Raw genomic sequence first — 18,137 nt, 5'->3', positions numbered from 1 at the left:
GCCGCAGCTCTCTCTTCACATTGTGTTTTTGATTTTTTGTCTTTGGATCGAATTCTGTCTTTAATTTGTGTATTGGTGATGTCTTTATTATTTATTTTTTTCCGATTATGTTTTATTACTCTTGTTAATTTCTGTAAGGTGTCCTTGAGACTTTTGAAAGGCGCCCACAAATAAAATTTATTATTATTATTATTAGAGTATAGAAGTGAGATCAACCGATTGACCAAATGGTGCCAGCACCCAACAACCTGGCTCTCAATATCATTTAAACCAAGAACCAATTGTTGACTTTGGAAGATGAAGGATGAGGACCCACAATCCTGTTTATATCAATGGGACGATGGTGGAGAGAGAAACTTCAAATTCCTGGGCGTGCACATTTCCGAACATCTTACCTGGACCCAGCACACTGATGCAATTATAAGGAAAGCACATCAGCGCCTCTACTTCCTGAGAAGATTACAGAGATTCGGTATGTCAAAGAGGATTCTCTTGAACTTCTACAGGTGCACAGTAGAGCATTTTGACCGGTTGCATCATTGTCTGGTTCGGCAACTTGAACGTTCGGGAGCGAAAAAGACTGCAGAAACTTATGAACATGTCCCAGTCCCTCACCAGCTCTGACCTCCCCACCATCAAAGGAATTTATCGGAGTCGCTGCCTCAAAAAGACAGACAACATCATCAGAGACCCACACCATTCTGGCATCACACTCATTTCACCACTGCCATCGGGAAGAAGGTACAAGAGCCTGAAAACTGTAATGTCCAGGTTCAGGAACAGCTTCTTCCCTACAGCCATCAGGCTATTAAACACCACAACCTCATATAGACTCTGAACTACAATAGACTATTATTATTATTGTTGCACTGTTTTGTTTGTTTTTTTGAGTATGTGTGCATGTGTATGTATATGTGTATATATATATATATATATATATATATATATAGGTGTGTTGTGAGTATGTGTGTGTGTGTGTATATATATATATATACACACTGAGCTTTCTTTTCTCTCTCGTTTGTCATATCATACTGTTTGCATATTCTGTTGTGTTGCAGCAAGTAAGAATATCATTGTTCTACCTGACCCGCTGAGTCTACCTGACCCGCTGAGTTCTTCCAGCAATTGATTTTTTTGCACAGAATAAAATTGATTGTTCCGGCCTTCCAGACTCATGCTTCATCAGAGCATTGGAATCCAGGACTCTCACTTTTCCATAGTCACTTTTTCCACGACATCCACACGATGAATGGCTCGATTGTAATCATGTATTGTCTTTCCGCTGACTGGCTAGTATGCAACAAATGCTTTTCACTATACCTCAGTACATGTGACAATAAACTAAACTCAAACATTGCAGAATCAGTGATAAGCTTTTCCCCTCTAAGGTGTAGTTGGCAAAGGAGCCGGCAATGACTGTCAACAGACACAAACAAAGGATCCAGTGTTAGATCGGCCAGCATCCAATATCCTCTCATCAGTTCCAGTATCATTTGGGTGGAGAGAATGAAACCAATTCTAATTCTAGTTCTCCCTAGGCTATGGTGTTTAAGCTGGAATCCAGCCGTGTACAACTTGGGTCAGTATTAAATTGTACTCAAAAGTAACTCAACGAGTCAAGCAGCATCTATGAAGAACATGGATAAGTGACGTTTCTAGTCGGGACCCATGACTTGGCTGAAGAAGCCATGCTGCTGTGCATCCTTTGAGCAAAAACATCAAAGGTTTTCTGCACTTTGAACGAGGCAAAGGAAAATTGTGGGGGTTGGAGGAACTGGGTGACCTGACACTGACTGATCTCTCTCTCTCTCTGTTTACTCTTTTTAAACTTTGTACTTGTTCAGATTGTCACCTGTACACCAGGGATCAAACACAGTTGATCTGACCTGCCCGAACCCAATGTAAAAGAAACATATTTACATGGGTGTGTCGTCTTAGATCTCAGTGGCAACGGCTGCAGAAAGATATGGATTTTGTTAGAAAGATACAAAACCATGTTCTGGGCAAACATTTTTTATTTATGGTAATGCCATCTATACACTGTACATTCAGTCACTGTGTCCATTGCAAACTGGTTTTGCATTGCTATTTCTTACATATCTCATCAAGTCCTTTATTTTACATGACTGGTAGGAGGGTTAAGGAGTGGAATGGTGGAGAGGAGAGAGGGGACAGGGCAGACAGGTACACAGCGCAGTAGATAAATAGGCCGAGCAGTTTTTTTTTGTTTAGGCATTTATAAACAAGAAAGCATACATTTATTATTACATAAAAATAGTTCTAAAGATTGGAAATTAAGTTGCTTATCTTAGCAGCAGCTTACATATGAAAGAAAATCAAATATAAATATGTTGAAATGCATAGGTAATGCGACCGTGAGCCTTGCTGCCGATGTGGAGAGCACAGTAACCAGGCCCATGTACAGTGTCACTCAAGATCAACGGTTGCACATAACAACTGCTCATTCTTTTTTTAATTGAAAATCATTCTTAGGAGAGTAAAAATATGACACTTAGTTTTAAGAAAAACAGCCTTAATATTGGTGGGGGATGGGGACAGAAAAGGTTAAAGTTGAATTTATCAAACATCAAAAAGAAAGGTTGGGAGGGTGCAGGTAAAAGAGGAATCATTTACTAAGTGATTCCTTTGGAGCAGTTACTGACTGCAGTAATTCAGGCAATAACACAACCCAATATAACAAGACAACTATGACATAGTACGGATCAAAAAGAAAAAAAATATTGGAGATGAGCACAATATACACTTATAATACAGAGCATAAAATGAAAAAAGTATTTACAGGGTTTTTTTGTACACTGGCTAGTTCATAGTGAAGCAGTTTAAAATGATTACTGGGTTTTTAAGCCAATACATCCCCTTGAATAGAAGGCTCATATCTCTTATTCAAAGCATGAGTTTGGTTTCCTTTAAAAAATCCCTTGTTGTGGTATGGACATGAATGGCACCGGCTGACCATAAAACAATAGCAATGGGGACAGCAGAGTCTAAACAAAGAGCGCACCATAAAATAATAGATTATTGTGTTACTGTGTGTAAAGGATTAAATACTGCTTTATGTGTTATGTATACATTACTTAAAAAGACAACCCTTGCACACCACACACACAAAAAACTGGTATAAAAAATTACAAATAAAAAACTACATTAACATAAAAATATGAAAACTATTTTTATTACTGTAATCAACCCTCTTCTGTACTCTTCTTTCATCTGCATGCAAAACTCTATTAAAAAAGATTGAACTAAAAACTATTTGAACATTTTTTCCATCAAGTAACTCTGGACATTATTGGTGCAAAAACCCAGTTGTAGTTAGCTGCCCCTCAGATATAAAGCATTATTGCTGAAGAATGTATTCATTTAAAAAAAAATTCCTGAATTTTTTTTTTTGCCTTTTATCCCCCCCAACTATTTGAAACGTTTGTATTAAAGTAACATGAATCATCACTACCGACTGAACAATAAGCCGCTTACAAAAAGAACACAGAACAGAAAGACATCTTCTGCCAGGAGAGTCAGTGCTGTCATTGCACTGGTCCTCCTGCTTTGCATTACTGTATCAAACAAGGAAAAGTCAATAAAACATCATATGAGACATCAAGAAAGAGAATAATGACATATAAGGCTGATTTTTTTGCATATTATATAAACATAAAACCCTTTAAATATACAAGTTTTAATGCCCATTAAAGAGTACTGTATGGTAGAAATATTGTAACTCCATGCATATGAAAGATATCGAGTCTTCCTATTACAAAAACAGATAAAGCAGAAATATCCCACATAATTGCATAAGCGTGATCTATGTTCCGTTTACATTGCACGTAACGGGGGAATTATTATGTATTTGTGTTTAAATTTTTGTATTCGCTAAAGCGGATCTGGATCCCATTGTGTAGTGGGGTTATCACAATCCACTGTTGCAGCCTTAAAAATGGTTACAATGTTCACCCCATTTCCTCCAGATTTTTTCTTTACATCGTACACACCCCTCAAGTCTGGAGATGCCCTCTCAACGCTTCCAAATTTCACTTGTACCTAAATTCTGAAGACCTGCCATGTAGTCTCACAGTAACAATGGCGATTATACTGGATTCATGCAGAATAGTTTAAAACACTTTTTTTTTTTTTGCTTTTATTCATTCCGTGTGATAAATATATTTTTTATCCTTATTAATGAAACACAGCAGCAAGTGTCTTTTAAGTATTAAGAGAGAAAACATTAATGTAGTTTACATCAGAGCATTCTACTAACATCAGATTACAAGATCTTATTGGGTTCTGGCCTTCATGTCAGATAATGCAGCAAGTGCAGAATGTATATTTTGTGTCCTCATTGTTCTAACCAATCCCACCCCACACCATTCAACATCTGAGGCAGGTACATGGACTGCTGGCAGGGCAAGACAAGGTGTTTGACTTTATGCCATGTTCTTCACTTTGGATGGAAGAGGTGTCTGTACATGGGCTATCTTCGTGCATTGTCAATGAGAGAATGTAATAGTCTTACAGTGGACAGCAGGGGGTGAGGGGTTTATTGTGGATGAACTTTGGAGAGTGCTAGAGGCAGGGGACACAAATACGTAGTCAACCAGAAAAATAAAAATTACTGTTTTCTTTAATGGTGCAGCTCAGATGCATCTGGTAATAAATCTAGATGTCTGAATAAAGAATTGAGACAGTTCACGTAACCAAAACAAGGCCCAGAACCATTCCTCCCCCAGAGAATGTGAACTAAAACACATCAAAGTATTCTGTGTCAAGAAGAATTCACAGTGAAGCCAAATTTGTTCATGCAGAAGTTGTGACAAAGTGAATTTTGCTATAACGCAGTATGTTTAAAGCCAATAAATTTGTCACCTATACACACACGCATGCATGCGCATAGGTATCTGACTAAGCAAGGTACCCAATTGATCCTGTACTCTGTAAATGTTAGTTCAGCATACACAATGAATCATTGAACAGTACAATGCAGAAAAAAAAACAAAAAAAATCCCGAATAAAAGATACAATAATATTGATAAACAAAAGAGCTCTGTAAATACTGTGAACAGAGAATTGCAGCTGGTACAAAGTGCTGCTGTGGTAAAATTTACTAAATTTTGCAAAAACATATTTTGGAATGGTGTCCCAATTATACTGGATTTTCTTCTGTTGCTTGTAATCTCTTAACAACTGTCCCAGTTTTCTTTGTGATATTTCTCTCTCTCCATCCATTTTCTTCTTTCACTGAAGTGTTCTGGAGTTAGAATCACATTGTGATCACATCTCTCAAACAAAAATAAAACCAAAATATATTTCAAGTCTTTCCAGAGAATGCTCTGTTGCTGATAAGGCCAAACAAGTATTTAACATCCCCTCCAGCTGAAAATAATCCAACTAAAAATGGAGTTGGTGGCTGGGGAGGGTGGGAAGGGAGGAAACAAAAAAGTCTTTGAAAGGCTCCATGAGCTATTTATTTTTTTCTTACAAGGAGGGGTGTTGCAGTAACGTTGTTCCATGGCTTCCGATTTGACTCATGGTGCTCTCTAAATCAAGAGGAAAAGAAGTGGAGAGCAACAGCAGTGACAACAGCAGCCAATCCTGGGGAAAGCACAGGGACGTGTCAAGGAGAAAGCGAGTTGTCAGAACGACTGCACATGTTTCAAACTTGGTTTAAAATTAAGTCTTCCGTTTTCAAAACAGTTTGTCTTTGTTTCTATACTTCAATAGCTTATTACAAAAGTAGAATTTGAAGAGTTCTGTAAATTAACCAGAGAAAGCACCGACAACCCCCCCCACCCTTTTGTTTTGTTCCTCCTCCCTTTTATTTTATTTGGTACAATATGAGACAGACTTCCAGGAGTCCTGTACATCATGTGACGAGTTGTAGAAAAAAACCTCTAAGTAGCAGAGAAGAAATCCTCGGTGCTGTCACTAACCGTATTTATTAAAGTATTTCAGAAAGAGTTGAGTATCTGAGTCTGGCAGGATGGCAGGCACATGTTTCCTGTGCTGTACTGTGTCATTAGGGGAAGGGAGTTTCAGTGCGTGTGTCTGAAGTAACATTCTTTCTCCGAAAACAACCAACTCTTGTATCCTCCGTGTGTATGTGTGAATATATACACATACGTTCACACAAACACACGCGCAGCCAAACACTCACACACACACGCGCAGTTTTGTGTATTTTCTTTTAAATCTCACTGTCTCTTGAGAGCACTTTGCAGGAGGTGGAGTTGCTTGGTTTCAGCCAGAGTTGTTCCTGAAGCTCTTTCACCATTTTTTCCAAGTGTTCCCGTGCCTCTCGTTCCCGCAGCAGGTCTGCCCGCAACTGCTCCCGATCCGCCTCGGCATGCTGCAACTTCACCTGCAGCTCCTCAATCTGAAAAGCAAAATAAGATGCCGTATTAAAGAGCTTCCACAAGAAAACAGACTATTGCATTTCTAAAGGTTGCAATGCAGAGCTGAAGCCCATGCAAGGATGGAAGAACTTTGTTAGCATACATGGGTTTTAAAAATAAACATGTTAATTGATAATGACCATTAAATTATAACAGACTGAGAAGAGACTGTTTTAGAGCAAGTCCTATGTGGTCATTAGCTCACTGAGGGTCATGATCTTCCCCTTTCTTATCCTCTTTGTTCCAATCTCAAAAAAATCCAAAATATTTCCCCAAAATCCATACAACCACTGCCCAATCTATTAGTGTATTTTAACTGCTCTATTACCATTCTTTACTCATAGTTTCTAGTACGTAAGGCTTCAAATGAAGTCAAGCTGACTGCTCCGTATCTTCTCTAACTTCCTCCTTCTGTCGCCATTATTTTGGAAACTGGAATTTTGGAAGTTGACAATGAGTACATCACTAACATCTTCACCAGCTTCTTCAAAACCCAGGTCATCAAGTCCTTAGAATTACAGGTTTCAGTTCACAGAAATACCCTGATTTTATTTTATATTTCTTTATTCGGATTTTGTATCGCTCTCACTAACCGTTTCCTTTTTCCATGATTTTACAACTTATTCTGTATTTTCCTTTCCCATTCTTTATCAATGTCTTGGATTTCCTTTGCTGCATTCTGAAATGTTCCCAACATCACTAGCAACATTAAAAATACCCTTTCTTGTCATAAGAGTCAGAGTCATATAAAATGAAAGCAGGTTCTACATCCCACTGAGTCCACACCACCATTTAGCATCATTCATGCTAATCCTACACGAATCCCATTTTTTGTTCTCCCCACATTCCCAGCAACTCCTCCCAGATTCTGCCACTCACCGACAAGACAGGGTCAATTTACAATGGCCAAGTAATCAACCAACCCATATGTCTGTGGGATGTGGGAAGAAACTGGAGCAGCAGGAAGAATCAAACATAAGTCACTGGGAGATCGTGCAAACTACACATTGTCAGCACTGGACTGAACTGGGGTGGTTAGAGCTGTGAGTGGCAGCTCTACTAAGCACGCCACTACCGAATTTTAACTTATTTCAGCCACAGGTGTACAGGCTTTTGCATCCTGAAAGGATGTAGACATCGCAAATTATATATGAATTAACTGTTAGCCATTGATGGTTTCACTCTTCCCCAAAGTTTCTCTAACCATCAGAAGACACAGAGTGCTGGAGTAGTTCAGTGGGTCAGGCAGTATCTCAGGAGAACATGGATAGGCCTTCCAGACTTTTGTTCCTGTTTCTCTAACTGTAATATTATTAGCTAATTAATTCCACAATACTGGATTTGAAATCACTTAACCCAGGGCTGGTGTATCTCAGTGGTACTGTGGGGAGTAATTGCAGTAATATAGTCTCGATAAAAAATCATCAACTTTACTCTGTTTCTCTCTCCAGAGATGCTTTCTGACCCACAGAGTGTTTCCAGAAATGTTCTTATTTATTTTACTTGGTGAAATTCTGAACAACCTTGTTGTGGAAATGAAGGCTTAGACTTATGTTTAGTACAAATATAATTATAATTTGATGAATAAAAGTACTGCAATGTAATGTAGGTACACTCCAAGGCATGGTACGCTGCTAGGATGAACATGAGTTCAAGGTGCTCCGCTTATTAATTTTATTTTAGAAATTTTGAGCAATAATGTCCCTGACAGATGATTCATACTGAAGGGCCATAATCACATTAATCAGGTGTACACAGATAAGTATACACACATTTGTATTTTTGAGGTTCAAAACTGATAATATTTTAGCAAGCATTTAATTGAAAAGGAATGAATATGTTCTAGGAATGCCATAGATTTTGCTTGTCTTGGCGTTCACAAGGTTATTTCAACATTTGAAATAACTTAAGAGTGTCGGAAGGATCTGCAGATGCTGGTTTACACCAAAGATAGACACAAAATGCTGGAGTAACTCAGCGGGACAGGCAGCATCTCTGGAGAGAAAGAATGGGTGACGTTTCGGGTTGAGACCCTTCTTCAGAATAAAAGTCAGCAGAGAGGAAAATAACTTTCCCAGTGTAGGAAATTGTACTATTTTCACAAATGTGAAGAGGAAATAAAGGAGATGAGGCTGATGAAAAATTAAAGTGCACCAAATTCATTCCGACATACTCGTCCCAGCAGAGTTAACAGCTTCAGCTTAAGTCGTCTTTGGACTCTTGTTAGCTGTTTTGCCACCCCCTCTTCACCTGCTATATTTACCAAGTTTTCCCTCTCACAGAAGATAATTTATTTGTCAGAGAGGTGTAATTGGCTTCAACTGAGAATACTAGTGGAGTATAATGAACAATCCTCAGCACAGCTCAGCTATAACTAGAGGTCAGGTTTATGCCTGAGCACTCGAGCATCTCAAGTCTGACAATTACATCTTAATTAAAGACAGCAGCCAATGCAACACGTGGCAGAAATAGGTGGAAATTGTACTATGAAGAGGTGGCAGAAAACCTTAAGTGTTGCTGGCACGTGCAGATAATGTCAGGGAAGTCACCACTGGAATATTTCTTTCCACCTCTCTCCTAATTTTGCTTTATTATTATTTCCCCGTTCATTTGGAGCACACATCATTACCCACCCAAACCAGAGAAAGCAGGCTGCCACTGCTCTGTGAACAGCTCTTAGGAAGCATGCCGCAGTTAGTAGACAAGCCATGCATCCCTTCTCCCTATCGACATGCTGCCCTCCCTCCAACTCCTCGCTTTGTAGCCACCGACACTTCAACAGCAAAAAAAACAATAACCCCACCCACGTGGCCTCACAGCGCCAGAGACTCGGGTTCAATTCTGACTACAGGTGCTGTCTGGGCAGAGTTTCTACGTTCTCCCCTGTGACCACATGGGTTTTCACCGCGTGGCTCCGGTTTTCTCCCACATTCCAAAGGTGAGCGGGTTTGTAGGTTAATTGTCTTCTGCAAGTTGCCTCTAGAACTCGGGTGATTAATTGTCAGCATGGACTTGGTGGGCTTGTTTCCATGCCGTTTCTCTAAACTAAACTATACAAGCATCTCCCTTTCAGTAAAACGTTAACATCACCTATCCTATCCATTTTCTCCGAGGTGCTGCCCTGCTGAGTTACTTCAGCACGTTGTGTCCATTGAGTAGAGGGTGGTTTTGAATGGTGATTCTATTGTAAAAAGTTTCACACTGCTGTGAAGGTGGTTTCAACATATTTCACACCTAAAGACACCACACAATGTCATTTGATTGTTTCACTAGCTAAAACTCTGTGAAAATGTCACATTAGAAACAATGTCACCATCGCAAGAATGGTCCTGACCCGTAACGTCACCCATTCCTTCTCTCCAGAGATGCTGCCAGTCCCGCTGAGTCACTCCAGCCTTTTGTGTCTATCTTTGGTTTAAACCAGCATCTGCAGTTCCTTCCTACACACACCATTGCCCATGACAGCTATAACGTCTCACCTACATGAATAAAGTGTGTTCCTATTCCACTGCACTGCTTGGGTGCAGTAAGGTTAGGTCTGCCCTGTCCCTGAACCAGAACATACTGTAACGTATTGCAGTTCCCACTCAGCTTTGTTTAGTCTGCCATAGTCATTCTCTGCAACTTCTCCTGATGTTGAAACAGAAGTCTACATCATTTCCTTTTCCTTCACTTGATTGTTAACGTCTTGAATCTGCCAGACTTTCCCTGTTGTTAAACTTCCTGTACAATTTTGGGAGTGGAGAAGTATTGTTGAATCTTGCAATCTTAACCCTTTCCCACTCCTCCATACAGAAGCTGACCCAGGTTAAAGGTGCAATATAGTGAACCACGTTGAATCTCCTGCTTTTGGTGCAGCAGCTGTTGTTATACTGCATTTTTCACATTATAGGCAACTTGTTTCAGTATCATAGTCATAGAGTGATACAGTATGGAAACAGGCCCTTTGGTCCAACTTGCCCACACCGGCAAACATGTCCCAGCTACACTCGTCCCACCTGCCAGAATTCGGTCTATATCCCTCCAAACCTGTCCTATCCATGTACCTGTCTAACTGCGTCTTAAATGTTGGTCCCTGCCTCAACAACCTCCTCTGGTAGCTTGTTCCGTACATCCACCACCCTGTGTGAAAAGGTTACCCCTCAGATTCCTATTAAATCTTTTCCCCTTCATCTTAAACCCATGTCCTCAATTCACCTACTCTGAGCAAGAGACTCTGTGCATCTACCCGATCTATTCCTATCAGTTTAGTGAAATCAACAAGTAACTGCACATACATAATACACAAGATTAATTTTGGTAAAGCAACGTAGTGCATCGATGTTATACACCTAACCATGCGACAAAATCAGGATTATAACTAGCATCTGTTCAAAACTATGAATTTGTGGAGAAGGCAGAGCAACGGTCATGTTACATTGGATAAGGAGGCTTCAAAGTTGCTTGGTTAATAAACTGAATATGAAATTTTGGAAATGAAAACTTCCACCCTTCTCCCTGTACCAGGACACCTTGGTGCTAACCATGACAATTCACAGTTTGAGATGATCTGGGTTGCTCGGACTTGGAACTGGGAAAGATAGTTGCCATTTGCAGCTCCCCTGTCATAATGACATGAATGCAGATGCTAAGGTGGTCCTGAACCAACACAACTGTCTGCAGGTTCGGACTGTATGGTCAAATATATGCTGCAAGCAGAAAAGCAGTGAACGTCTTTGATTCAACTTTACGAATACCATTCAAAATGGTGCTGGACCACCTTGGAGAAATGTAATCCAGCATTGGTTATGGGGGGAGGCAGGAGAATGGTGTTGTGAGGGATAAATAGATTGGCCATGATCGAATGGTGTAGCAGACTCGATGGGCCGAATGGCCTAATTCTGCTCCTATGTCTTAAGGAAATCACATCTCGCCTTCTGCACGCCATCTCCCCGAACTCATCCTCTAATTCCCCAACTCCACTCTGCCATATCTCCTACATCATTGACCACTGAGGTGTCTCTTACGTTCACAACCAGAACACCCTCTGCCCAATACATTTTAGTTAACATCCTGCAAATGTTAATATTTTGGCTTTCCTGTTCTCATAACCCAAATTATCAGTCACCACATGATACAACGGCAAAGCACTACTTTTGCAATGTACAACAGAGTGTCAAGCTGTGAGTTCTGTATGTTTATGCATGGAGTGTGATGCTGAGCTCAGTAACTTCAGCAGACCTACCTGTGCCGAATACTTGATCCTCAGTCTCCCTGCCTCACAGCCTTTATCGCAGACCCTGATTTGTTTCGCTTGTTCCAGTTCACGCTTTAGCCGTATCCGAGACTCATTTGCCTCTTTCATTTTCTTCTCGTTCTCTGTGCGAAGACGTTCTATCTCCTTTCGCAAGTTGCGCTTGGCCTCAGTGGCTTCACGTAGTTTCTCCTTCTTGGCCACACGGAGAAATTCAAGTTCCTGCAAAGCCAGGACGTGTGTGAGATTCAGTTAAGTAGAATTTTAAAGACGCCGAACAATTTGTAAATGGGTGTATCCGTAAATACAGCACTCAGTAGTGACACTGGTCGTCTCCAAACTTCCAGGTTATTTTCCTGTTTTTTTATGTAATATTCCCATTGTTTCATATCCTGTATTTTAAGTAGTATAGATCATGGTGTATATCCAAAATAATGAGATGAAGCAAAAATAAGTAAATCTGTTTTTACAAAGAAAAATATCAGATGTTTTCTTGCCTTTTTTTGGTGACAAGCAGGATTTCATCAAATCCTTAGGCTAATTTATACCAGAAAGATTACATTAATTTTGTAATTAAATAACTCTATACAAGCCAAATTCCTATTATGCTTATGATTTTTATCATTCATCGCCCGATTAGATGTTTTTCTGATGCCCCAAATTTTTGCAGCACAACGTGTGTAGCAGTATCCATTTGGTCATGTGTGAAATGTGTGAATTAAAAGCAGAGTAACCGTTTTTATATTTATTGCTTCTTTTTTTATTGTTTATGTTTAAGCTTTCCATTGAAGTATTTAATAATGAATAGAACTTAAAATCATGAAATAAAAATCTAGTTTTCTCACCTATTTTACCGATGTCTTATTCTGAAGTCCCTCCCATTTTTTGACGTCGTCAATGCTATAACATTTTTTTTGTACTCATTGCGATTTTAAACAAATTCAAACAACGCGGTTGAAATGACCCTGATCTGAACTACTGGCCTCGTGGTGGGTTATGTGCCGACATTTTGTAAGGGAGCTTAGAAATCAGTATAAGATAGTGTCCCAGTGGTCACGCCGTTGTGGTCACTTTATTTTGCTCCGAATCATTGTTTGGTAAAAATCTTTTTGCACTTTTTTGTTCTTTTCTTGTAAATGTTGCATCTTGTTTACTATAATTTTTTTTTAATTCCGTTAAACTTTCATTGCTTGTTGCTATGTTGTTGTAAAATGTGTGCACTGTAGCAAAGGGAATCAAAAGTGATCTGGTCACAGGCAACACCAAGTCTCGTTGAAAGTATGCTCCTGTCTATACAGATGATTTTGGTTCTGGGCAAATTTTGAGTAAATTAACATCGAATTAGATTAAAGATTACTATATTCATTCTCATTTATGTATATAGTTTTTTTTAATCATAATTTTATTTCTCTTTTTTCCCCCAAATTTTGAAAGTATTAAATTTTAGTCAAATTTTGGTCAATTTTGATCACAAATTAGCTCAAATGGATCATAGGTAGGCCCATTTTTAGTGTTGTGGTATTTTATTATAAGTTAATAACTTTCAAATTTGGTCACCCATGTCACACACAAGATGGTAACCTTATTTACGGAAACACCCAAGTGTAGTTTTCAACTGTGACCCGTCATTCTTTGTAAATTCCTTTCATATCAACACAAATATGCCTTCTTCCCCTGCGAATCACATGCATAGGCATGATTCTGATGACTTTCTTGCTATTTTCAGTTCTGTGTCTGGAGTCCAGAGGCATTATACTGACTGGCAGCCATGAATGCCATTTAATCTAAAAGAGCTTTTATGTTGAAAACAAGGCTCAAAGCAGTGATTAAAGATCATACCGAACAAGTACAAGGGCTGTGTTCTGCTTTATCCTAGCCTATGTACTCCTGGGGAACCAATAGTTTAGAATTAATTTTACAATCTGGCAATTATTTGTTTGAGAAGGGAAGTACAGAGAATCCAGAGAGTCAATGAGCCTCATGTCAGTGGCAGAGAAGTTATTAGAGAGGATTCTTCAGAGTAAGATTTACTCCCATTTGGAAGATACTTTGCTAACGAGGGACAGTCAGCATGGCTTTGTATGTTGCAGGTCGTACTAGCTTGATTGAGTTTTTTGGGGAGGTGACGAAGGTGATTAATGAAAGTGGTTGATTAAGATAGGGCGGTGGATGTTTTAGTAAGGCATTTGATAGAGTCCCCCTTGTAGGCTGATCCCGAAGATTAGGATGTATGGCACCCACAGTGACTTGGTAATATGCATTAAGAATGGCTTACTGATATATGACAATATATATATACCATATATATATATATTGGTTGTAAATGTAGATGGGTTGGTTAGTAAATTTGCATCACCAAGATTGCTGGGGTCGCGGACTGTCAAGAAGGCTGTCAGGATATACAGCAGGATATAGATCAACTACAGGAATGAGCAGAGAAATGGCAGATGGTGTTTAATCTGAGTAAGAGTGAGCTGTTGCACTTTGGGAGTTTGAATGTAAGGGGGAAAATAAACAATTAATAGCATGAACCGTAACAGCATTGATGTACAGAGATCTTGGGGTTCAGGCCCATAACTCCCTGAAAATGGCAACACAAGTAGGTAGAATAGTAAAGAAGGCATATGGTATGCTTACTGTCATAGGTCGGGGCAATGAGTATCAGAGTCAGGAAGTCATGTTGCAGGTTATACAGCTGTGGTTAAGCATCTGGAGTATTGCGTGCAGTTCAAATCGTCCCATTATAGGAAGCATATGAAGGCCTTGGAGAGGATGCAGATGAGGTTCACCAGAATGATGCCTGGATTAAAGAGTATTAGCTATAAGGGGAGGTTGAATAGACTTGGGCTGTTATCTTTTTGGGGAGTCCTGATAGAAGTATATAAAATTATAAGATGCAGAGATGGAGTAGACAGTGTGAACCTTCTTCCCCAGGGTGGAAATATCAAAGACGACAGTTTTAAGGTTAGAGGAGCAACGTTTAAAGTCTTTATGTTCTTTGAGAAGTGTGGGGCAAGTTTTATTTACACAGAGGGTGGCGAATGCCTAGAACATGCTGCCAGGGATGGTGGTGGAGGCAGATACGATAGTGGCTTTTAAGAGGCTTTTGTATGGGCACATAGATAAACAGGGAATGGAGGGATTAAGATAAATATGCTCTTGGCTATTCTTAGCCATTTTCTATTTTACTATTATCCAAATATATGATGGATTACAGAAGACTAGACTGAACAGGTGGATATATGGAGAAACGAGAGACACTTCCAGATGCAAGTCTGGACATGGTGAGTATGAATTTCTGCCGATAGGTTAACTCATTCTTGTCGCAAGTGCCAACTTAAAGGCTTGCTTTCTTCTCAGCCCTTTCACATCTCACGTTTGTAAGGACATTTATAATTAATACTCCCTTGTTTCTCGTTCATTGAAATGCAGTCCTTGCTAATTAATTTTGAGGGCCACAAATTTGGAACTTGCATAAACCAAACCTCCACAGTGGAGAATGAAACCGTAAAACCAATATTTACAATCATCAATCCATCCACATTGGTTGTTTATGTCAGTTGCTAATCTGCTTGATGACTGCTAATGTAGGGGTGCACTGTTAGTTCATTTACTCCTGTCATTGAATACAATCTTTCTTCTCACGCACTTTCTTATCTCACCTGTTGCAAACTGCGCTTGGCTTGCAAAGCAGCATTCAGCTTTTCCTCTTGCTTCACTCGCATCTTTATGATTTCATGTAAGAATTTCTCCTTTGCCTCCTTGGTGTCAATTCCAACATCCAAGGCCTGTCTTAACTGTTCTAGCTCCACTTCCAGTCCGCCGTTGTGGGTCTCTGTGTGACCTGAAGTCTCAAGGTTTCCGTTGGATGCGACCTGGACCCCAGGTGAGCTCAGATCCTTTGCTGATGAGCCAGATGAAGTAAAGGAAGGAGAAGAAAGTGATGACAATGACGATGTGACTGTAGAAAGGAAAAAACATTTGCATTATTGCTCGTGCATGGATAATTGATTGTTGATTTTTACCTCTTCCTAAACTCCCTACTGTACAAATTAAACCCTGCCCAAGAAAGAATGAAGGAAAGCTGTCTGCACCAAAGCGACTTTGTCTTACTTGTTTAAAAAACTTCCATCACAAGAGTGACACTGTGGCACAGTGGTAGAGTTGCAGCCTTACAGCACCAGAGACCCAGGTTCTATCATGATTACGGGTGCTGTCTGTATGGTGTTTGCACTCCAAAGACGTACAGGTTTGTAGATTAATTGGCTTGGTATAATAGTAAATTGTCCCCAGAGTGTGTAAGATAGTGTAAGTATGCGGGGATCATTGGTTGGCGCAGACTCAGTGGGCCGAAGGGCCTGTTTTCACACTGCGTCTCGAAACTAAACTAAACTAAAGCATGTAAAACCAATCAGCCCCGACTAGCGCTGTGCCGCAGAGATCTGGAGGCAGTCCATTCATCAGGCTTATAGATACAGAGAGAAGTTTGGGGGTGGGGAGAGTGGGAGTAAATTTATAAGCCGTGTGTGAATTAAACTTACATCCTTCCCTGCTCTCAACTTCCACTTCAGCTTCGGATTCTTTGTCTTCAGAAGGAAACGTAGGAGCAAGGGGAGCAGCTGCTTCCTGTTCAAGGCTTGATTCCGCAGTTACCCTCCTTTTCCGAGATCTGCTAACTTCATTTGGTGTCCCAATGTTCTGTGTGACTGCAGTGGCCAGCGGTGACTGTCGTCCACTCCTCTGCTGGGGCAGTGGTGTTAGAGCCACGTTTGGTGCTACTGAACTTTCGTAACTTTTGTATGCATAGAAACTATGGAGAGAGAGCACAAAATTATTCAGAACAGACAAGAATATCCATCCTCAAAATACAATCAAATCTTACCTCCCCTACACAAATTGAGTCTTTTTGTACTTTTAATGTTCAGGCTTTTCACCTTAAAACTGCCAAAGTGTTGGATGATAGACACAAAGTGCTGGAGTAACTCAGCGGGACAGACAGCATATCTGGCGTAAAAGGAGAGGTGACGTTTCAGGTCGGGACCCTTCTTCAGACCCGACCCGAAACCTCACCCATCCTTTTTCTCCAGAGATGCTGCCTGACCCACTGAGTTACTCCAGCACTTTGTGTCTGTCTTCGGTATATACAGCATCTGCAGTTCCTTTTTACACAAAGTAATAGATGAGCATATCTGCACAGAGTGCACCTGATGCCAGGCAGGAGAGGAATGGAATGACTGGGAATTGTAGAAAAGAGTTGTAGAATAATACGGGAAGAAAACGGGCCATTCGGCCGAACTTGTCCATGCTGATCAGGATGCCCGATTGATGCTCGTCCCACCTGCCCGCGATGGCCTATATCCCTCTGAACCTTTCCTTTCCATGTACCTTCCCAAATGTCTTTTAAATGTGTCGTACTGACCCCTCAACCTCTTCCCTTGGCAACCCGTTCCACGTACCCACAGCCCTCTTTGTGAGAATAAAAACTGCAAAAGGACGCACAAACGGGGACATTAACAATCTTTTTTGGGTTCAAGGTCTTGGAGTGCCAATATGGTCGGATCATATGGAAGCTGCCTTCCAACTGGTCTTCAGTCCTGTCCCTCAGAGAGAAGTGAGACTGAACAAACAGTTCACTTCAAATAACACTCATGATTCCAGTGTTCAGAAGGAAGATGCTTCAGCCCGTCATTATTTAAAGCAACATGTAAACTAAGTGACAGACTCAACAATAGCTTTGCTAACATCCCTTTCTGATTTAATAAACGTGCTATTATTTCACTTTGGATTCAGTCAAATACTGTACCTGTCTCGGGACAGTGCAGGAAGGTGAGGCAGAGTTTCTTTCTCAACTGTTGAAATGGCCGGTGACCATGGTCTGAAGGCGGAGAGTCTTTGCTGAGAATGTACACAACTGCTGCTTAGAACATTCTGTACGAAAAAAAAATATTACGTTGTTTTCTTCATTTCATACAAGTTTCCTTACAATCATTCTGCATCAATTCTTCACCAACTAGATTGCCTTTTTAGCTTTCCTACTCTTCCTCCCTTCTCTCTGCATTTTCATGTTTTTAAGATGGTAAAGTTAGGAAGCTACTTCAGAGTTGCTGACAGACCTTACTGCCATTCCTAAGTAATCAGTATTCACATCTGACCCTTAACCATGCTGGACACTAAAGTCTTGTACATGCATAATTACATATGTTCAAACTCAAATAAATACCCATCAACATCAATGACCAGAACCGTGCGCAAATTTTCATCTCCCTATTCAATCCAGATGCCAGGTGTAGTGTCCTTGGCAATGCTATGGCCGAAACCAGCCAATGCTGCTAAGAACAAAATGACCCATGTCCCTTGGTCCATGTGGAAACTTGGATTAGCTCTGATTGGATGGTCCCTTTGTTTTGGTAGCCCACGGACCTGCGGATTTTCCTTTGTATAATATTTCTGAAGTAAAAGCAGTTTTGACAGAATGGATGTCCAGAATATACACA

At 40.2% G+C, this 18,137-nt stretch overlaps 1 protein-coding gene across 1 annotated transcript in view; it reads right to left on the bottom strand.

The window, feature by feature from the left end:
* Window positions 1-2,000: 2,000 nt before the first annotated feature.
* The window catches only part of ski (SKI proto-oncogene), a 151,315-nt gene continuing 135,178 nt past the window's right edge, over window positions 2,001-18,137 (bottom strand). The window contains exons 3-7 of the mRNA XM_033048101.1: window positions 17,447-17,571; window positions 16,185-16,453; window positions 15,306-15,604; window positions 11,635-11,865; window positions 2,001-6,391 (exon numbers count right to left, since the gene is read on the bottom strand). Coding sequence (XP_032903992.1) covers window positions 6,203-6,391; window positions 11,635-11,865; window positions 15,306-15,604; window positions 16,185-16,453; window positions 17,447-17,571 — 1,113 coding nt within the window. The 3' untranslated portion in view covers window positions 2,001-6,202. The remainder of the gene's footprint in view (window positions 6,392-11,634; window positions 11,866-15,305; window positions 15,605-16,184; window positions 16,454-17,446; window positions 17,572-18,137) is intronic.

The sequence above is a fragment of the Amblyraja radiata genome, chromosome 31 (assembly GCF_010909765.2).
Source record: "Amblyraja radiata isolate CabotCenter1 chromosome 31, sAmbRad1.1.pri, whole genome shotgun sequence".
NCBI lineage: Eukaryota > Metazoa > Chordata > Chondrichthyes > Rajiformes > Rajidae > Amblyraja > Amblyraja radiata.
Note: the sequence above shows the minus strand (reverse complement) of the source record. Positions and strands in the feature narration are given on the sequence as shown.